We start from the raw sequence: 22,299 nt of genomic DNA, 5'->3' as shown, positions 1-22,299 counted from the left end.
AATGCGCATGCGCGCTCATTCCCCAGATCCAGATCCTCCTGGCAGAATCATATTTTTCTTGAGGGCCTGGTAAGCCACAGAACACTACTATAGATAACAATATGTATGTACACAAGTCTTTTCTTCTTAAATATTATAATTATACACTGCATGAACTACAGATCCAATTTTCTTCTTTCTTGAGGTCCTGGTATTAAAGCCACATAATACAACAATAGATGCATGTAATAAGTCTTTTCTTCTCAGTGACTTTATATAGATAAGCTAACTTTATGAAATAATTATGCACTTCCGCTTATAATTAATTGAAAACAAAATCTTCTTCTTTGTTGCTTCCTAGATCCTTGAGGTCCTGGTATAAGCAGCCACAAAACACAACAATGATACCATAATTATACAATTGCAAGTCAGTTTTAGACAGATTATTTTATACACTTTTTCCTCTTCTATACTTCCTCTTCTATACTTTTGAGCGAAAGCAAAAACATGGCGAGAGGCATTAGCACAGCGCCAGCTTGAACACTAGTTCAGTTAGATTTCAGTTAGATTTCAATACACAACATTATTTTGTATACATGGACTACTGATAATTAATATAATTATAGCTACTACAAATGTTACAAATAAAATCTATATCATCATCAGGTATCTTTTGTAAGCATCGATGAAACCAGTCATCACATTGGCTGCAATGTACCATTAGTTGGCCATGATCTGGCATGCGACAGTAACAGTACACTGATAAAGTCTCTGTTCTACACACTCGGCTAACATGCCTCCTCTTCTTCTTCATAGGGAACAGTGTTATCGTGCCTTTTTCTAGGCACTGACAAACGTGTGTTCTTAGCTCATCTTGGTGAAACACAACAGTAGTTGGGTCATCCTTAAGAATCAAGCAGGTGGCCACTGCCATTGCGTACAGAGCACAATCCGCGATTCCTGTTTGATTTTTAATGTTCATTAAGTTGACAGTAAACGAGTCATTCTTGCACTGAGCCAAGTTGGCGATCGTTTTCATAGTCTCTTTGCTAATAGAAGAGTATGCGGAATCGTACAGATTAATATCGTTGTCTTCAATCGCCAATGTTGCCCAATGGCAATGTCGAATGATACCTATAATACTAACTTGATCACTGTCCTTAAAATCTGAAGTATTATCTGATGTATCTGATGTATCACTTAATCTTGTTCTCTTTGATGCTTTATTTTTATGTCCACTGTGACCTATCTTTCCAAGTGATTGTTTCTTAGCACATAGCTCACTAACAAACTGCTGTATTCTAATCCTGTGCCCAGGTGGTTTTTTGCTTTTCGAAGTTAAAAGGTCAGGGTGTTCATCAGAGATAAATTGTTCTATTTGTTCAATCGAATTTCCCGGCTCATCACTTACATCCATTTTCAAAATGACTTGCATTGTATCAAATCCTGCGGTTGTAAAGCACTTTACTATGTACGGGGGAAGAGCATCCTTCATTAATTGCTGTGCCTCCTTTTCAGCTTCGGAAAATGAAGATTCCTACAAGTAACAAAAATGTGTATGCTTGACAAAGCCAGGAATCTAGCTAGTTTAGGCTAGCTATACCTGCAATAATCCTTCAGACTGAGCTTCAGACATCTTCTTGAAGTGGAAGCAGCTTGAGATCTGTGAGTATTCATATTTATGATTACACAAATGTTTACTACATTATAACAACATTTTTATGGCATCGAGGGCTACCAAAGCCTCGACCAGCTCACCTTGAAGGACTTCAGGGTGAGTTTCAGTAGCTTTTTGCCTCTCCTTTGCCTCGTGGAGCTAGAAGTACACGTGACAATTCCGGATCTAGGCTATTCAATAAAAGGGTGTGGTCACAATCATACCCACGCCCCTTACCCTTAAAAAGGCGTGGTTTATAGCCTTGCTCAAGATTTCATTCGAGATTTCATAGAAGATTTCAGATTTCTATGCTTGATTTCTATTGATTTCTATTGATTTCAAGTTGGGCTGTACGAGATTTCCCTCGTTGCCGGCCCCTCGGGTAGAAGCAGAGATATCAGTACAGTATATCTGTGGTGGTGCAGGTGAAACTCTTTTCTGGTCTTATTGTACGTAAGCCCCTAAGTAGGCCCTGTCTATTAAACCTGTCATATCTATGCTCTATTATCTATGATTAAATCTATAGTCTTTGTGATTGTCTTTCATGCATTGTGATGGATTTCAAGTGTAGTGAAAACATGTACAATATCAATATTTTTAATGATAATGTGGATCTATAGCTATTTACGCAATGTCTTTACTATCATCTCTTTTGATTACAGCACCACCCTACTAGAAGTACCAAGTTCAAAAATTACTCCACAATTGGCCTGGGGCTTATAGGTAATTATTGTAACACTGCCTGAAATCGAGGCTATACATACAATTGATCTGTTATAGGCTCATGAAACTGCTAGATCTACTATACCTACGTTCTATTGCTAAGTGCCACTCTAATATATTGAAGCGCCAAACCAGAGGAGGCTGGAACCTCTTGACCTTAGCTATTTCAGGTTCCTAATTGGATTTCTCCAAACTCCTCTTCCAGACTACTTCAAGCCTAGTTTTTAGTGTCTGTAAGTTTAAAACGTTATTTTGCAGGGGGGGGGGGGGGGGGGGTCAATTTTATTTTTGCCAATTTTGCTCAGAAGCAGAGATATAAGTATCAAAGCTGGCTGTGCGGCAACCTCGAGAACAAGCCGCTCGATGACATCGAGGCTAGTACAAGAACAAGACTTTTGATTGTATCTTTGCTTCTGAGCAAAATTGACCCCCCCCCCCCCTCTCTGCAAAATAACGTTTTAAACTTACAGACACTAAAAACTAGGCTTGAAGTAGTCTGGAAGAGAAGTTTGGAGAAATCCAATTAGTGACCTGAAATAGCTAAGGTCTAGTGGCTCCAGCCTCCTCTGGCGCCAAACTAGAATTTTTGTTCGACCTTATTTTCTGTTTATGTGCCACCTGGCGGCCATATCTGTATCTAGCATCATACGAATGCATTGCACAGTCTAGTAGATATTTATAAAAGTGGAACTTTATATTTCGAACGGTCTTTCACCTTTATCTTTCAATACAGACACTGATTAAACCTTGTACTGTATGAGCATCACTCATGTCATTTGAGATGTCCAAAAGGAAAGGTGCTACGTTCTCAACTAATTATGGCACTACTGGCTCTGACGAGGAGGGTGACATGTTGGACCCCCCAAATAGCATAGACACCCTCAGGAGCAGGGAATCAGACGAAGAACTAACACTTGCCGAGTGTTGCACAAGAAGTAAGAAAGTTTCTGATATCTGTGTTTGGAAGAATAGGTCTTAAAATTGCACCCTTAACACACCAGCCTTAGTGTGGAGGCAGAGGAAATAAAGTGTATAATATAATATTGTTATACTAAGTGCTGGCCTCCTCTGGTAGAGGTATCTGTGTCTAACCATTGTGCAAGACCCGACATAACTGGTTGCTGTGTTGAGGTTAGGTAATCACTAGCCTCGTTCCCAGCCTTGTTTGTCTCTAAAATAACACTAGGCCAATGTAATGTACGTATAGTCGCTATAATTATGTAGCCAACTAGTATTTTTCAACTAAAGAAAAATCGGCCTGGGAACGAGACTACATTGTAGGTGACCTCATGTGTAGGTGTGTGGTTAAATTAGTGGATCACTAGTGATATGCTTTGTCATAAATAGACTGCATGCCTGTGGGTAGCCTAGAGGCTACCCGCAGGCTAGCATGTGAGTAAAAAAACCACCAATCATTGTCTATCACGTGATGTAGTACTGTGAGTTATGTCAGACTTTTTTTTAGCTGATAGGAGACTAGACAAAAGTAAGAGGGTAGTTAATTCTCACTGCATATTAAATGCCATTATTATGTGAAATTCAACACAACTGTGTTATTAATACATGCACACAGCACTCCAGGTCTTGTATAACCTAACTCTTGGGTCCTGTTTTGACTGTAAATATGGTCGGGAGCACGTACCAATCTCCTCCGAAGAGGATATGGATATTAATCACATGAAGGAGAAACTGCAGTACCACTTCATGAACCCTTTCGAGAAATGGAACCATCCAACAAAAAAGCAGTTTCCAGGGAAATTATTAGTCCAGGTGTTAAGTATTATTCTAGTGACAACGCAGGTATGTTAAGTTGCATATTTAATTTTGAAATTATACTCATCTATAATTATGGTGCAGCTGGTCCTGTTTGCAAACTCAAAATATGCTGTAACGGATTTTCTACAAGCCAACAAGAACACGTTTGTACAGCTGCTTGTGATTAACCCTGCTAAGCCTGCATTTTCCAACCCTCTGCCCAGTCCAATAAGAGTCCTCTATACCAATGAGGAACTGTTCCAGCAGCTCAACCACACAGCCTTCCAGGTGGGGTCACTCTTAACCTAGCCTCGAGACCAGGCCGATTAAAATACGGCCTAGTCGGCCTGGTCTCTATTGCATAGTTAATTAATCATAGGCGTGGTCCATACACGCCCATGTACTATCTACTATGTATATGAAGCTTTATAGCCTAGCTAGCTAGCTGTGGCCCTCTATGGTGTTGTCGAGAAGGCTTGCACACTAGTCTGAAACCAGAAGAGGCTCTCATCTACCTCTATGATGGTTGGATGGTCGTGATGTTTTAAACTTGGTTTTCTGTACAAATGAGAGCTTCTTCTGGCTTCAGACTAGTGTGCAAGCTTTCTCGACAACACCATAGAGGGCCACAGCCTTCTCGACAATGCAATAGAGAGCGTAAGCCACAGCTTCACAGGAGACAAGTATTTGTACGGAAAGAAAGTAGTAAAGAAACTAGTTTACGGTATAATTTTACAAAGGTTTACTATAAAGTATACGAGCTACCCAGATTCTGGGTAACTCAGTTTGCGCATGTGCACTATCACCCATGCAATAGAGACCAGGCCGTATTTTAATCGGCGTGGTCTCGAGGCTACTCATAACCATGCAGCTTAGATCGATTCAGATGTTGAGTAGTAGAACAGCACTTTATCCAAGGGGTTACATATTGATGGCTGTTATAGTTACATATAAATGCATCAGAGGAGGTTGGTCATGACTCATAATGTTTCATGGAGGAATGTGCGTGCACGGTGAAGATATACGGAAACTTACGGAGAAAGTAGCTATTCTAGCTAAGCTAACATACTGCAAATGATTGTAGCTCTCTATACTAGTAGTAAATGATGCTAACAATGCTCAGTGACACTAGAAAGTGAGTAGCATAGTCGTACTAGAAGCAATGAGCCAGAAACCACAAACTTTGAGTTGTTGCTGCACTTCCTTCGTTCTTTGACTCCTTTCTTGATGTAGCAGGTATAGCAATCATGGTGTTAAACTACTACGACTCATAAACTAACAGGAGATGTTAATAAACGAGCTAATGGGATAAAGTAGATAAAAAGTGCCGACTCAGCGGTTTGGATGAGTTTGGAGTTTTTACTTAGAAAACATAAGCTCACGTGAATCTTAGGAATCTTAATTTATCGTGACCAATTGCCTCTGAAACGCATCACTTCCCTTTATTTGATAGCCATGCGCTAGCCTCGATTCCAGGCTGATTAAAATACGGCCTGGTACCTATTGCAGGGGTGATAGTGCGCATGTGTTAGTTTATTCATCAGAATCTGGGGAATCCCCTTTTTCTTCTCTCATCCATTTTCTATCTTTGTAACATCAGCTTATAGTTCTCTATTGCGTTGTTCCAGAAGGCTTTCACATTAGTCTGAAGCCAGAAGAGGCTCTCATCTACCTCTATGACGGTTGTATGGTCAGGATGTCTTACCTTGGATCTGTACAGGCTATGGGAAGTGTATGGTGCCTCAAACTGCTACTCGCAAAGACAACCCGGCTATAGGACCATCCTAGACGTATATGAGAGCCTCTTCTGTCTTAAAACTAGTGTTTAAGCCTTCTAGACCAACGCATGCAATACCCGGCATAAGCCACAGCTTCACAGAACTCAGTCTTAAGATAAAGTATTACGGAACATATTCTTAGTAAACGGACTAATTTCCGGTATAATTTACTAAGGTTTTACGTTCGTGGTACGATTACCCATATTCTGGATAATTTGAAGCGCATGCGCACTATCACCCCTGCAATAGGTATCGAGGCTAGCCATGCGCATACCCTACAATTACTATAAGCTGATCACTGTTATGTATTGCACTGTAACTGTTGCAGTTTTTCCACCTGGAGCATGTTGCTGTGGGTACCTATGGATACCAATGGGAACTATTGAATGCTACCAACCACTCGATAATGCCACATATACACCTCAGTATTCGTAGACACGAGTCTGGAGTGATTGACTCCACCTTTCTACTGTACAACGTTTCCCTGAATATTATCACAGGTGGTCAATAGCCAGTAACCTCTATAATTATATTGTGTATAATACGTGCAGGTACAGTTAGTACATAATAATTGTAACCATGATGATAATATAACTTTTTGATTCTATCGTGAGTTAAGGTCATATATATATATACACTCTTTCCCTGCACACAGATAGGTATAATATTCTCAACACCTCTGACCCTATCAACGATGCCCTGAACTGGGAGAAAATACAATTAGATCTGCCAAAGTAAGTCATCCATTATAACTGGCTACTGACTACAGTACTGTAACGGGGTTTCTTTCAGGATTTTGCTTTAAGTGGGTGAAACTAAAGGTTCCAAATATTTTGGGTGATTGCATATAATTTTATCAAGCTGGTGATCGACAAGGAAATTGCTTGCTCCAGGCGGATGGCAGAACTTTCAAGTGAGAGGAAAATTATTCACTAACCCGCACTGAAATAAAGCCTGCTGTAATAATATTTGGCTGCATTTTTATTTGCGATGTGTTAGACACAGAGAGTATACTAGCTCTTCAGGTACGTATTATAATTGTGTTGATACCGTCCTCGTTAGTTCAACCTCCAGTAGAAAAATGTGTGTGTGCCGATATAATAATAATAATGTAAACTACTTTAGTCTTTGTGATTGTAATCTACTTTGATATTCGTTTAGTAGCGTAGCCGTTTAATAGTAGTTGTCTTAGTGGCGTCATCTTATATAGGGCAGACCACCTGGTGACTCTAATAAAAAGGTGGCCTAAATAGATTGACATACGTACATGCATGCTGTGTATATAGAAGTTGCATGAGAGCATAAATTAATATGCAACGATTTTATAGCTGAGACTGCTTATACCGATATATTATTTTGAACCATGGATGTACGCTGTGTGTGTGTCTGTGTGTGTACGTGGAGGGAAATGTGTGTATATGTGTATATACAAATATTTAGTTACTAGTAGCCCAGAATCCAGCAATCTGATTGGTCAGTACAGGGTTTATATTTCCCATATTAACCTGTAAATTCTCATATAAACCTGTAATTTTCATGTTCACAACAACCATTCATTATTAATTTTTGTGTTTTTCAAACATGTTTTTTGTAGATAAAAACAATGAGAAGTACAGTGCCTTTAGTCTATAGAGTAAATAAACGCAATTTGGTACGTGTTAGTACATAAATGTAAATATTTTGAGATTGGAACATTTCTAAGAAAATATGATGATACCATTGTGTTGGTGAACAAATTATCTAAAACATATCCAAAAATATTTCCATGGCAACCAAAGGTGGTGGGTATGTGGTGGTTTATAAAACACCAACATTTTTCTATAGTGGACAATTGCTTAGCGATGGAAAAGACCAATTGTTTTCGGCTAAGGTATGGAACTTTGGCACAACATTCCTGAATAGTTTAGCTAACATATGCATGGTTACGTATAGCTTAAATAAGTACACGTACTGATTAATACTCAATTATGGGATATTTTAGGTGCCTTTTCGCTTAGCGATGGAACTCAAGCAAATTTGTCGGCTAAGGTCTAATTGTTTTTGCACATTAATCGTTAATAAATTTTCTATCTTTTGATACAAAAAAGTTGTCCAGAAATACTTTAGTTCCGGAGATATTTTATGTTACACATATATTTTACGATCACTCCTATTTTTACCTAAAATGATTTCCCACTACAACAACTTTTGGGGAAATATTTTCAAATAAGGTTGTAGCTTATTTATTCACCTACACAATGGTATCAGCACAATTTTTTAGAAATGTTCCAATCTTGAGATACATATTTAAGTACAACTACTCACTCTGTGGTTAAATTTACTCTCAAAGCTGAAGGCACTGTAACTGTTCTGTTTTTGGTAATGACAAAAAATTATAATGTTCAGTCACTGTTAATACGTTGGTTGTTGGATGTAGGCATAGAGAGATTGATGGTATAACGTTGCAGGCACTAAAGTTAAAGTTTGGAGGCATAAATTGACAGCAGTTGGTTTGCGAGTTCTGTTGCACTGCCATCTGTGAGTGATCAGTGTGTGCCAGTATGTTAATTGGCTTTATGTTGAGGATGTCTGAAACTGACTTCTTTTGACACTCAAAAGTTCTCTTGTAGCTGCGAACTCCTTCCAAGCTTCGGTGTCCAGTTGTTTCCATTATCATTTGTTCGTCCACTCCAGCCTTGTAGAGTCTAGTAGCAGCAGTTGCACGGAGTATGTATTAGAGGTTCAGCCTTCTTTTGTGACCCTAGTCCAGCTCTCTGCAAGCGCTTCATTTCGGAGTCTAGGCACACTCGAAAGTCAGCAAAACAAGCATCCTTGAACAGGTCAATCCCGGGATTTCCATTCTAATTATTCACCTTATGCAGATATCACTATCCAAACTGTACACTGCACCTGCCGTGATAAGAGTGTTGTGAAGCTAATTAGTAGCTTGTGAGACTGACTGATTCTGTTATTGTAGATATTGAACTTTAGATTAATTATTATGTTCTAGAACTTTCTATGTTGTATTCTTTAGTAATCTTAGTCAGTAATTTTTGTAAGCACATGTGCGTTCTATTCTAAAAAGATTCTACTTGATTAAACGAAGTTGATATTAAGAACCAGATTACTACAAAGAGGCCTGCAGACACTTTGCTTCATTCGCTTTGAGTTAGGTAGAGAAGATTGTGCAGGCTCTGTTGGCTCCTCCTCCTTTCTTTGTTCTAGTAGCCAGCTCCGCCTCCACATTTATGTCGTAGAGGGCGGGGTCTATGGGCTCGGTCATTATTATGCCGAGTACTTCTTCAGCAAAGAGCTTGTCTAGGCCTAGGTCTTCGTCCGCGTCCATTCTTTCGGTTAGTTTTTGAAATGAACCTAGCAACTAAACTCGTTAGATACTGTTTAGGAGGTATCTATCGGAATTATAAGCCCGCAGGCACTCGTAGTACCTTCGCTTCGCTCGGGATACTACAGCAGGCCTTTGGGCTTATAATTCCCATAGATACCTCCTAAACAGTATCTAACTATTATTTACTTGTCACAAATGGTGCAATCTGATTGGTTACTTGGAGGTCCTTTATTTCTCATAGAGACCTCTCAGTCATTCAGAGGTCTTCTATGGAGGCCCATTATAATTATGTTCACTACATGCATTTAACATTTTTTACATGATACATACAATCATACATGGAATGCTTAGCAACATCTATTTTATACATGCACAAGTATACACACAGTTTATGTTGAAGTCACAGTAACGATGATGCAATGCATCATTAAAAATTAATTTTTAAAAGTCTTTGTGTTCTGCAGTGCCGCTTTGTAGCTTTAATCTCACTCTTGCAGCTACCAATAGCTAGTGCTCTATAGTGCAGAGCTAACTACTAAGTAGAATAGCAACTTTCTATTAACCATTTTCGCTATGCAAGAGACGGAAACATGACAAACTGCCTTCAGTGTGAGTTTTTTTTATTTAGACTAGCCATGCAGAGCAAAGCTTTAATGCTGCTTGAGGGGTGTAGAAACAGAGTCTTCTTTGTGTTAATAATAGCTTAGCTTGCTTAGCACTATTCTAAATCAGTTATATAGGCCTCGTCCAACGGTCACTATGGAGTTTTGAGACCCTTAGGCCCTTAGTAGCACCCTCGCTACGCTCGAGATGCTACAGCCTCGAGCCTTCGGGTCTCAAAACCCCATAGAGACCTTGGACTCAGCCTATAACTATTATATATATAAATATGTGGGGGTAAAATGTGAAATGGTCCAATAGTATATAACGTCAAATATATATATGTGCATTTTACAGTATATTATATAGTTGTGTCAAAAAGCCAGGATTATAGGGTTCCTTTCATAAATATGTTGAGGTTAATTGACAGGCTTTACTGTAAACAGTTATACATCTGAGTTCAGATGCATTCATGCATTCCCATTAGGCATTATTTTTGTCCTCCCTTCATACACATACATGTATATATATGCTCAGTGTTGCTGAAATCAACATGGACCTGGTCATAACTTCTGCCCGTCGACTTGAGCATGAAAAAGTGGCAAAGTGCTTCCAGTTTAATATCTCCGTACGTGTGTTTACTCTTTGATAGTCTAGCTTTGCAACTCAGTAAGGGCTTGTCTGAAATGTATAGTCTGAGATGCCTTAACTTTGGCAATAGCTTTAAAAATCTCTGAGCCTACGAGTATAGTGCATGTAACAACTTTGTATTATACATATTATCCTCCCTATAGTTTCACATCGTCAACAATCATGATAAGGGAATCATGCCAGTGGACATGAGTGTGGTCACTAAAGCAAGAGCATGTGATAGCTCAAAGAAAATCATCACAAATATGGGTAATGAAAACATACATGCGTGCATGTATAGGTTTTCACAATATCACAGATACAGCAACTGTCCAATTATGCATTGAAAGAGAAGTCATTTTGTGTGCTATAATTGTGTTTGGCTGTTAATATGCCTCGGTGTGCATGTGCAAGCAAGGTATATGGTAGTGTGTTTGTGTGTATCTGTGTAGACTGTTATGGCTTAGTGGTTAGGGTAGTGGCTTTGTATAGAACACATGATATAGATAAGGCGTGGCTTTGATTCCCTCTTGGGGGACTTTTCTTCATTTTTATGCCTCGGTGTGCATGCGCAAGCGAGGTATACGGTAGTGTGTTTGTGTGTCTGTGTGTCTGTGTGTGTGTAGACTGTTACAGCTGCTCAATTAAGGATGAATCAAGTACAAGTAAGAGTTTCTATAGGCTTCTAGTCATGTTTACTTGGATTTTAATTCATGGATTTGCAAAATAATGCTTCGTTCTCGAGTTATGCCTAGTTTTGCTTACTTGGAATGCCATTGCAGCCTTTTCAGAAGAGCACGTGGCCAAGCTTGTTTACCGAGTGTTGCTACTCTACTCAGTAGTTAGCTCTGCACTAGAACACTAGCTATTGGTAGCTGCAAGAGTGAGAAGAGAGCTGCAAGGCTCTGCTAATGCAGCCATTAATTTTAGACTTAAACTTTTGGCATCGATCGTTTTTAACAAAGATCTGTCAATCATGGTCGATTATTACCCACTCTCTGACTTTTTGCATGCAGCAAAATTAATTTGTTTATCATGTGTATAAAAGCTCAGTATATTAGTATAGCTTTATGTTATGTAGCTTTGGCATCTCCACCGAGGCATCAGCAGTGCTGATGCCTCGGTGGAGACAGGTGCTGATGCCTCGGTGGAGATGCATGCCAAAGCTACATAACATAAAGCTACTAATAGCAGCCCAATAATTACAATCATGCATGCAAACTCAAAGAGTGCATGGGTAATGATCGACCATGATTGTTGTTAAAAACGATTGATGCCAAAAGTCTAAGTCTAAAATTAATGGCTGCCGTCTGCAGAGCCTTGCAGCTCTCTTCTCACTCTTGCTGCTGTGTCTGCCTGCTGTGTCTGCTGTGTCTGTTGTGTCCTCTGTGTCTGCATGTTGTGTCCTCTGTGTCTGGTGTGTCCTCTGTGTCTGTTGTGTCCTCTGTGTCTGGTGTGTCCTCTGTGTCTGTTGTGTCCTCTGTGCATGTCCACTGTATCTGCTGTGCCTGTTGTGTCCTCTGTGTTCGCTGTATCTGTTGTGTCTTCTGTGTCTGTTGTGTTCTCTGTGTCTGCTGTGTCTGTTGTGTCCTCTGTGTCCACTGTGTCTGCTGTGCCTGCTGTGTCCTCTGTGTCTGTTGTGTCTCTGTGTCCTCTGTGTCTGCTGTGCCTCCTGTGTCAGTTGTGTCCTCTGTATCCCTGCTGTGTCCTCTGTGTCTCTGTGCCTGCTGTGTCCGTTGTGTCCTCTGTGCCTGCTGTGTCCTCTGTGTCTGCTGTGCCTGCTGTGTCCTCTGTGCATGCATGGCTGCTGTGTCTGTTGTGTCCTCTGTGTCTCTGTGCCTACTGTGTCCGTTGTGTCCTCTGTGCCTGCTGTGTCCGCTGTGTCTGCTGTGTTCTCTGTGTCTGCTGTGCCTGCTGTGTCCACTGCATGTGTCTCTGTATCTGCTGTGCCTGCTGTATCTGTTGTGTCCTCTGTGTCTCTGTGCCTGCTGTGTCTGCTGTGTCCACTGTGTCTATTGTGTTCGTTGTGTCGCCTGCATGTGTCTGCTGTGTCTGTTGTGCCTGCTGTGTCTGCATATTGTGTCCGCTGTGTCGATCTGTTGTGTCCTCTGTGCCTGCTGTGTCGTCGTGTCTGCTGTGTCCTCTGTGTCTCTGTGTCTGTTGTGTCCTCTGTGCCTGCTGTGTCCGCTGTGTCTGTTGTGTCCTCCGTGTCTGCTGTGTCCTCTGTGTTTGTTGTGTCTGCTGTGTCTGTTGTGTCCTCTGTGCCTGCACACATGCAGAGGACACAACAGGCACAGCAGGCACAACAGACACAGAGGACACAACAGACACAGAGGACACAGAGGACACAACAGCCACAGCAGGCATGCACAGCAGTCACATGCAGGGGACACAGCAGACACAGCAGTCACAGGGGACACAGCAGGCACAGCAGACACAGAGGACACAACAGACACAGCAGGCACAGAGACACAACAGACACAGCAGACACAGAGGACATAACAGACACAACCGACACAGAGGACACAACAGACACAGAGGACACAGCATGCAGAAACAGAGGACACACTGACCGACACAGAGGACACAGCAGACACATCAGACACAGAGGACACAACTGACACAGAGGACACATCAGACACAGAGGACACAGCAGACACAGAGGACACAGCAGACACAGAGGACACAACCGATACAGAGGACACATGCAGCATGCGGCAGACACAGCAGACACAACCGACACAATAGACACAGAGGACACAGCAGACACAGCGGACACAACAGACACAGAGGACACAGCAGACACAGCGGACACAGCAGACACAACAGACACAGAGGACACACACGACATTTGAGATTGCGCATGCACAGAATCAACACACACATAAATGTACAACCACACCCACTTTAGGCTTAATTACATTTCTCTATTTGGATACACTTTACTCCTGCCACCTACCCATAACATGTATAGCTTTGACACATCCACCGTGATATCAGCACCCGTGGTGCTTTCATTGAATTTGAAGCTACATGCACTAGTGACTACAAATGTCTACCATTGACTTTGTTTGTTCCTATACAGATTCATTTGTGTTTGCTGATGCTGGCTCAACGACTGTGGATGCTATTGTCATCATTATAACTGTCATTTCCATTATCCTGTGTCTTCGCTCACTCACTTCTTCTGTGTTGCTCTCTAAAACTGTTCACTCTTTCTTCATTCAAAAATTCAATTGGAAACTGAAAGTGAAGCATTTCTGGCCGCTGATTGATGGCTGGTTGGTAATGATCACCATCAGCAATGTGATGGTCATTGTTGGCTCTATCATGAAACTAGTCATTGTTTATCTGGTGAGTTTGCATTTTAAGTGAAGTCTATTGCTGTTGATTGTCATATACCAAGGGCTGTCATACCTTAGACACTAGTTGATTAGATCTACATGGGAAGTACATGCATGGGTAGCCTCCTTCACCGGCCTTCAAGAGAAAAGAAGGCCTGCTACAGACTGCTTGCGCATGCGCAAAATTATTGGATATTTTTTCCCAGAAAATTTCCTATAATACTGAATTCATCTGAGAAAACATCCTAAAAGTCATACACAGATCGAGCTATATGCATGTAGCTAGCCTAGCTAGCTAGCTAGAGACAGAGCTGTGTAGGTTTGTTGTACAGCTATTTTCTTCAGTAGCAGTAGTATAGTAGACTTTCACCAGTTAGTGTTAAATAGGCATGGCCTGTCCATACTGTCAGCTTTCACTCTGTTCAGACGATTGTCATCCACACTGCTGCAGGCTGTGAGTCTTTTGTTAATATAGCAGGCTAAGGGTAGCTATCGAGAATGCTATATCCGATGGGCTAGAAACCTTCAATTGAACTTTCTATCTACTTCCTTCAATCCGTTCGTTGTGATGTCATTATTTTACTGAGCATATACAATGTTGCACTGGTTGCTCTGGTTGTATAATTAGCAAGTGGGTATGTTTATTTTTTGTTTTTTTGCAGAGTTTATCTAGAGCGGAAGTTTTTTCACTAGTATACGTGTAAGCAAAACTTGTAAGACAAAGGGTATAAATGGTATAGTTATAATTGTTCGGGGTCTAGGACGTGATGCAACAGAACAAGAGGGTAATCAGTTGCTACATGTATATGGTTTTTGTTTAGGTGTACTACCTGGTTTACCTGCTTTCAAACTTTATTTGCCCTCTGCACACACACCACACATGCACGCACGCACACAGACACGTACACGCACACACACACACACACACACACACACACACACACACACACACACACACACACACACTAGTATATACTTTCCTTAATTGTGGTTTTACAGCCCCTCTGTAAGGGAAGCGGTTGAACTCGTACTCGTAGTCTAGCAGATAAAACTAGTGTCTCTAATTACAACTTTTCAGCTCACACACGCACACACACACACAGAACCCCGACTCGACAGATTTAGTGGACATCACAAGTATCATCCTGGGACTGGCTGTGTTTGGCCAGTGGTGTGGAATCTTGAGGTTCCTCAGATATATGGAAACATACAACATATTGCTCATCACACTCAAAGTGGCGATGCCTAGTGTGCTGCGTTTTGGAGTGTGTGTTGGAATCCTTTACATCTCATTCCTACTGCTCGGCTGGCTCGTACTCGGACCCTACCATCCTAAGGTTGGTTAGAGTGGCTTTTTATTGTGAGTGTGTGTAGACTGTTACAGCTGCTCAGTGATAAATGAAGTGCAAGTAAGAGTTTCTATAGGCTTTTAGTAACGTTTTCTGAAATTAGTGGAGCCATACTTCTCTTAGTCTAAGACTCCAGGCTTCTTTGCTGTGATCCCAGTCCACAGTGCATGTCTCATGCATGTACGTTGTTAGTTTAGTTTTATTGCTCTTGAGTTGCTGTGCTAGTCATAGGCATGCTACACGCACTGCATTATATCATTCCTCTGGTTTTTTTAGTATCATGTCACCAGCCGAGGGTTTGCACTTTAGTGCTCTAGTTTACAGCTGAAGTGATCCTGTACCAGGAACAATGGAATAGGGTCACTAAAGTAGAAAGCTAGAATTATAGCTCCTGCTGCTTAATGTTGTCTCTGTTAGCTGATTCTGGGATCCTACTCCATGCAGTATCTGGAGCCATACTTCTCTGAGAATCTTAATCCACAGTGCATACAGTGCATCCAGCTTAGAGAGTAGATTACCATAAATTTGTGAGTAGCTGTACTTAAATGTAAATATATTTGATTGGAACATTTCTAAGAAATAGTGTTGATGCCAATGTGTAGGTGAATGACCAAGCTACAACATACAGTGCAACAACCAAAGAGAGTAGAACTTTGATTTTTTACGTTTTTGTGAATATCTTCTAAACTAAATGTGATTGGAACAATTTGAGTGCAGGTACTGAAAGTTCAACTCTTGGCGCTTCCATTGGACCACCACCTGTTACATCATATGACATCATCACTCCAAGATGGCTGCTACAATATGTGTACATTGAAAATATGTTAGGCATGAAACTATCTTATATGTTTGAGTTAAGATCTGAAATTTGTTATGCAAGTACTTCATTACCTTGCGCATCTTTTGAGCTCTTACGGAAGTGCAGGCTACTAGTAAGTTCTGAGATATACAAAGTTTTGTAAATTTATAGTGCCAAATGTGTTAGGCATTGATTTTTCGAGTTCATGCTAGTTAAGGTCTGATTTTTGGAGAGCATGTACTCCAATAGTATACTTTTCGTGTGTACTAACTCACAGTAGCTGAAAGAGTTCTGTCTTGGCTCGAGCGGCCCTTCTTGTCAAAAATGGTGATTTTGCTCCATTTTGCTGCTCTTTGCCCGTTTTTGCTGACGTAAGCAATGATATTCATTGATTTGTGACATCACAAATCATCTTGTCTTTATTTGCTACATCCAAGCTCATGTGATGTCTAACCTGCAACTACACCCAGTTAATCAGTCATAATGTGTCACAGGGGCGCGGCAATTTACACTACTACGCAACAGAAACCAAGAAAATCACCATTTTTGACAAGAAGGGCCGCTCTAGCAAAGAAGAGACTGGTCTAGCTCCTGTAAGTTAGTACAAATGAAAAGTATACTATTGGAGTACATGCTCTCCAAAAATCAGACCTTAACTAGCATGAACTCGAAAAATCAATGCCTAACACATTTGGCACTATAAATTTACAAAACTTTGTATATCTCAGAACTTACTAGTAGCCTGCACTTTCGTAAGAGCTCAAAAGATGCGCAAGGTAATGAAGTACTTGCATAACAAATTTCAGATCTTAACTCAAACATATAAGATAGTTTCATGCCTAACATATTTTCAATGTACACATATTGTAGCAGCCATCTTGGAGTAATGATGTCATATGATGTAACAGGTGGTGGTCCAATGGAAGCGCCAAGAGTTGAACTTTCAGTACCTGCACTCAAATTGTTCCAATCACGTTTAGTTTAGAAGATATTCACAAAAACGTAAAAAATCAAAAGTTCTACTCTCTTTGGTTGTTGCACTGTACTCAAAAATGTTTCCATGGAAACATAAGGTGGAAACATCAGCAGCTGCAAACCACAAACCAATGCTGTTTTACAAACTTAATTAAGAGTGGGCGTACAGTTATTGTACGCCCACTTATGTGGTTTTTTTGCTATAATAGGAAAAAGATGTGGTTAATTAGAGTGTCGTCGATTTGTGGTTAGCAGCTTGTGATGTCATCAAAACAGTAGAAAATAGTAGAATATGTCGTTTTTCCGTGTACATGTATCTCAACAATGGAATAAGCATAGAGGATGTTTTTGGTATCAAAATGTAGCCCATTTATTTGTAAACTTACCAGAGAACTTATAAAGCTAAGCTATACAATTTTCAGAAGACATTACTCTAACCAAAAGTGTACCTAAAAACCAGTAAATCATGAATTATAGACACTGTGAAAATATGTAAGACCCATAAAGGGATGGTCAGGATACCTAAACCATTGAACAATTATGTGATGAAGTCTAAGACCTTAGCTGTACAAGATTACTGTTTTATTACTCTAACCGATTACCCACTATAGCAATTTGTTGTTGTTCTATTAATCAACACAAACCCACCACCTTATGTTTCCATGGAAACATTTTTGAGTATGTTGTAGCTTGGTCATTCACCTACACATTGGTATCAGCACAATTTCTTAGAAACGTTCCAATCGAAAGATATTTACATTTAAGTACAGCTACTCACAAATTTGTGGTAATCTACTCGATGCACTGTATATATATAGCACTACTACCTGTTCTCAAATGTTTCAGCATGCCTCCAGTCTGGTTTAGTTTTCAGTATTGCTCGACAGTTAAGTCATACATGATAATAACATCACTACATCACTGTATTATATCACTCTTCTGGTTTCTTTATAATCACACCAGCCGAGGGTTTGCACTTTAGTGCTTTGTTTGTAATGAGTGAGTCTGCTTACCTGGATGCCATAGCAATGTTATTACAACATGGATAGCCTTCACACAACAGTTATTAGCTTTATAATAGTGGCAGATTTTGATGTTAAAGCTCTTTGTCAAATAAAAGCGAGCAAAAGCTAAGAAGCTTAAACTTGCACGTTGAGCTAGCTACACTACACTGCGGCCTTTATTCAAGGCACTTACTTGCAGCTGCAGTGATCCCGTACCAGGAATAATGGAAAATGGTCACTAAGTAGAAAGCTAGAATTGTGATTTTGTGGTTTGTTGTCTTCTTTGCTGACTCTGGATCCTAACTCCAGGAGCTATACTTCTCTAAGACTCTAGGCTTCATTACTGTGATCCTAGTCTACAGTGCATGTCTCATGTACCATGCACTAAAACTCTGTTCTCAAAACCAGTCTGGTTTAGTTTATTGCTCCTGAGTTGCTGTGCTAGACAGCTCAGTCATGTCAGTCATACATCACTACATGCACTGCATTATATCTTTAAGCCCAGGGTTTGCACTTTAGTGCTCTAGTTTGTAATGTGTGAGTCAACCTGGATGCCATAGCACTGCGTTTACAGCATGGATAGCTTTCACCAACAAGGTATTAGTTAGATTTCAATGTTAAAGCTTCGTTGTGTTCTATAAAAGCGAGCAAAAGCTAAGAAGCACGAGCTAGCTACACATGTGGCTTTTATTCGAGGCACTTATTTGCAACTGAAGTGATCCCATACCAGGAACAATGGAAAAGGGTCACTGCAATAGAAAGCTAGAATTGTGACGGGTTTGTTGTCTCAGGAGGCTTCTTGGCTCTCTCTAGATCCTAACACCAGGAGCCATACTTCTCTAAGACTCTAGGCTTCTTTGCTGAGATCCTAATCCACAGTGCATATGTCTCATGTACCACTAAAACTCTGTTCTCAAATGTTTCAGCATGCCCTCTAGTCTGGTTCGGTTTTGTTGCTCCTGTATGAGTTGCTGTGCTAAACATCTCAGATACATACTACATGCACTACATTGAGTGGCTGAGTGGCTTAGTCGACCTTTTTTAGAGCTTTTAATTTTTATCAAAATTTTCGTTTCCAATCCCTCTTACTGTTTTATCTATGATATATGTAGCTTCGTTGCCTACACCGAGGCTGCGGTGCTCTCATTTGTTTGCCTTTTTGAGGGCAGCGTCAGTGAGCTCCCTTGTGATAGGAATAGTCACAACAGTATACATTTATGCACCCCTGATAGTCAACATTTGGCCAGTTACATTACATTTTTATGGTGTATACAATGTACGTATCTAATGAACGTTTCTCTTCTCCAGTTTCGTAACCCCACGGTAACCTCTGAGTGCCTATTTGCTCTTATCAATGGAGACGATGTTTTCAACACTTACGCTCAAATGTCTGACGTGTCTACCATTGTGTGGGTCTTCTCCAAGATATATCTTTATGTCTTTGTGGCACTGTTCATCTACACTGTACTATCTGTGTTCATCGCTCTCATCTCAGACACATATGAGACACTTAACGTGAGTGTGATGCATGAATTGACTACCGTATAGCTGGTAATTATGCCTCGGTGCGCATGCGCAAGCGAGGTATACGGTAGTGTGTTTGTGTGTCTGTGTGTGTGTGTGTGTAGACTGCTACAGCTGCTCAAGGATGAATCAAGTGCAAGTAAGAGTTTCTATAGGCTTCTAGTCATGTTTACTTGGATTTTAATTCGTGGATTTGCAAAATAATGCTTCGTTCTCGAGTTATGCCTAGTTTTGCTTACTTGGAATGCCATTGCAGCCTTTTTAGAAGAGCACGTAGTCAAACTTGTTTATCGAGTGTTGCTACTCTACTCAGTAGTTAGCTCTGCACTAGAACGCTAGCTATAGGTAGCTGCAAGAGTGAGAAGAGAGCTGCAAGGCTCTGCTAATGTAGCCATTAATTTTAGACTTGAACTTTTTGGCATCGATCGTTTTTAACAACAATCATGGTCGATCATTACCCACTCTAAGAGTTTTTTGCATGCAGCAAAATTAAATTGTTTATCATGTGTGTAAAAGCTATTAGTAGCTTTATGTTATGTAGCTTTGGCATCTCCACCGAGGCATCAGCACCTGTGGTGCTTTCATTTTCGTAAGAAGTCGTCGGACTTGATCAGTAGTGATTTTTCTTTGTTTTCTTTTTTACATGCACTGCAGTGCATGTGTTTTGGTAAGCTACGACTACGTTTTCATGGGTAAAATGTCGTTGAGGTCAGCTTGCCCACAAAAATTACCTACTATACGGTATGCTTTTTGCTCTGACTTTGTACTAGCTTAAAAATGTGTTAGGCTGAAGCAATTATTATTACATGTACATTCGACATGACTTGTAGTGATTGGCGTTTACTATGACTGTTGTTAAATGTACTCTTTTACCCACTATACAGGACCACTGGCGGTTTAGAGCACGAGGATTACTTAAGGACTTTGCCACTGACCAGCTAGGGCGTGGTCGAACGAGGCTGGACTCCCACCACGCCATCGAACCTATTCTGGCTGATGATGATGTTGCCGCCGCCTATGAGTACCTCAGAAGTACGTTATTTTTTAATCGCCATTGTCTTCTTCCATACCCATATCTGTACTGGCTGTAAGAAATATTCTCAGATAGAAAGGGGGTGGTGCTTGAGCACCATGAGCCCCCCCTGGCTACACCCCCGATAATTAACTTCTCTACCTAGTTGAGTGTGGCCTGATTTTCTAAGAAGCTAGTTTAGCAAAGAACAAGAACTAGTCTGTAGATTTAAACCAGAAAATTTCACAGTTTAGAGACTAAATCTAGCTAACTGCTGCAAGATTCGGGAAAAAAAGGGGGCTAGATAATCATTATCTGAGCTGAGTAGTAGATGTCCAGAAAAGGGGGGGGGGGGTTACCACCTCCTGGCTACGCCACTGGTTTGATGTGAAAGCAGTCACTTAGTACATGAAATTGCAAAGCATCTTTCACACATACTGTATATGTACATGTACGTAGTAAATACTTAATGTAATATAGTCCTTGTTAGTTTTAGTCGGAAATAGAATGCTCTTTCATTGGTCTGACGTGGGGTACATATCAGTGAACCTACGTATTCTCTTCTCCTTAGCTCTGGATGACCCGGAAACTCACTCGGTGGTGGAGTCTGAGCTAGTAGCCCTGCCCCCAGAGACTGTTCCGAGCAGCAGTGAGCCTCCAGAGCAACCCGCCCCCTCAACTGATACATGTGAGTTTGCTTACATTGTATATGTTGTAGCTGCATATGATCATTACTTTTTCTATCACTGCAGAATTGTATCAAGAGTGAACTCTAATTTATTGCTGAACTACATCATACTGCTGAAAAAATAGTTATTGTTAATACTTTGGTAAAGGTCGTTCTTTGGTTGCATCCTGCAGTTACTTCATCATAAAATCCTGTGCCTTGTATTTATGCCTCGGTGCGCATGCGCAAGCGAGGTATACGGTATTGTGTTGTGTCTGTGTGTGTGTCTGTCTGTCTGTCTGTCTGCGTGTGTAGACTGCTACAGCTGCTCAAGGATGAATCAAGTGCAAGTAAGAGTTTCTATAAGCTTCTAGTCATGTTTTCTTGGATTTTAATTCGTGGATTTGCAAAATAATGCTTCGTTCTCGAGTTATGCCTAGTTTTGCTTACTTGGAATGCCATTGCAGCCTTTTCAGAAGAGCATATAGCCAAACTTGCTTACCGAGTGTTACTACCCTACTTAGTAGTTAGCTCTGCACTAGAACGCTAGCTATTGGTAGCTGCAAGAGTGAGAAAAGAGCTGCAAGGCTCTGCTGATGGCAGCCATTAATTTTAGACTTGAACTTTTGGCATCGATCGTTTTTAACAATAATCATGGTCGATCATTACCCACTCTTTGAGTATTATTGCAGTTACATGTATTAGTAGCTTTATGTTATGTAGCTTTGGCATCTCCACCGAGGCATCAGCACCTGCGGTGCTTTTTATTATACAAGTGCAAAAAGCATTTTTGAAAAATGGGGAAGAGTAGGGTTGGAAGAGCATGTGCATTGAAGTAACAAAAAGTTCGAAAACAAGATTGTGGGTTGGTATAGTCTTTGCATGCTTCAACTAGTTAGGGGCTTAATCTTTACGATCTTTAACAGTTGGGTCCAGCACTATGGTAATGCCACCTGTTATTTCATATTCACTGCATTCCTGTATAATTATTATAGTGAGATCCCACGAGAGGGCATGCACAAGTGTTATTATAAGTACGACTGTGGGCAATAGCCCATTCATGCATGTTTAATATGAACTAGACTGGCAGCGACAGCCCCTCGCGTGCGTAGCGCGAGGGACTGGCAAACTGTCTATCAGTCACTCGTCTCCGCTGCAACGAGCATTGCAGCCTATCA

General features: G+C 40.7%; 3 protein-coding genes across 4 annotated transcripts; 2 read left to right on the top strand and 1 right to left on the bottom strand.

Moving 5' to 3' along the window:
* Nucleotides 1–561: 561 nt before the first annotated feature.
* On the bottom strand, nt 562–1,871 carry LOC135334373 (uncharacterized). The gene is made up of 3 exons (XM_064529527.1): nt 1,738–1,871; nt 1,583–1,642; nt 562–1,516 (listed from the first exon to the last, which is right to left on the bottom strand). The coding sequence occupies exons 2-3, from the start codon at nt 1,613–1,615 to the stop codon at nt 581–583; spliced, it is 969 nt and encodes a 322-aa protein (XP_064385597.1). The 5' UTR covers nt 1,616–1,642; nt 1,738–1,871; the 3' UTR covers nt 562–580.
* Nucleotides 1,872–1,892: 21 nt separating this feature from the next.
* LOC135334371 (mucolipin-3-like) lies at nt 1,893–21,345 on the top strand. Of its 2 annotated transcripts, none has more exons than XM_064529524.1 (15): nt 1,893–2,061; nt 2,299–2,359; nt 3,093–3,294; nt 3,933–4,159; nt 4,217–4,402; nt 6,221–6,392; nt 6,548–6,626; nt 10,355–10,445; nt 10,612–10,717; nt 13,533–13,801; nt 14,895–15,128; nt 19,227–19,433; nt 20,327–20,474; nt 21,026–21,142; nt 21,207–21,345. In XM_064529524.1, coding segments are annotated over exons 3-15 (2,004 nt in total). In that variant the 5' UTR covers nt 1,893–2,061; nt 2,299–2,359; nt 3,093–3,128; the 3' UTR covers nt 21,209–21,345. The 2 variants fall into 2 exon arrangements, with proteins under 2 accessions (XP_064385594.1, XP_064385595.1); XM_064529525.1 differs by having other exon boundaries at nt 1,893–2,085.
* Nucleotides 10,752–13,512, top strand: LOC135334372 (keratin-associated protein 10-7-like). The gene has a single exon (XM_064529526.1). The coding sequence runs from the start codon at nt 11,844–11,846 to the stop codon at nt 13,017–13,019; it is 1,176 nt and encodes a 391-aa protein (XP_064385596.1). The 5' UTR covers nt 10,752–11,843; the 3' UTR covers nt 13,020–13,512.
* Nucleotides 21,346–22,299: the final 954 nt, after the last annotated feature.

The sequence above is a fragment of the Halichondria panicea genome, chromosome 3 (assembly GCF_963675165.1).
Source record: "Halichondria panicea chromosome 3, odHalPani1.1, whole genome shotgun sequence".
In the NCBI taxonomy this organism is placed as follows: domain Eukaryota; kingdom Metazoa; phylum Porifera; class Demospongiae; order Suberitida; family Halichondriidae; genus Halichondria; species Halichondria panicea.
Note: the sequence above shows the minus strand (reverse complement) of the source record. Positions and strands in the feature narration are given on the sequence as shown.

Excerpts from the sequence above, each read along its gene's own strand:
- LOC135334372 (XM_064529526.1), top strand. The coding sequence starts at position 11,844 with ATGTTGTGTCCTCTGTGTCTGGTGTGTCCTCTGTGTCTGTTGTGTCCT.
- LOC135334371 (XM_064529524.1), top strand. The coding sequence starts at position 3,129 with ATGTCATTTGAGATGTCCAAAAGGAAAGGTGCTACGTTCTCAACTAAT. Across the intron at positions 4,403-6,220 it reads TCAACCACACAGCCTTCCAG|TTTTTCCACCTGGAGCATGT; the intron begins GTGGGGTCACTC and ends TAACTGTTGCAG. Across the intron at positions 6,627-10,354 it reads ATACAATTAGATCTGCCAAA|TGTTGCTGAAATCAACATGG; the intron begins GTAAGTCATCCA and ends ATATATGCTCAG.
- LOC135334373 (XM_064529527.1), bottom strand. The coding sequence starts at position 1,615 with ATGTCTGAAGCTCAGTCTGAAGGATTATTGCAG. Across the intron at positions 1,517-1,582 it reads AGTCTGAAGGATTATTGCAG|GAATCTTCATTTTCCGAAGC; the intron begins GTATAGCTAGCC and ends TGTTACTTGTAG.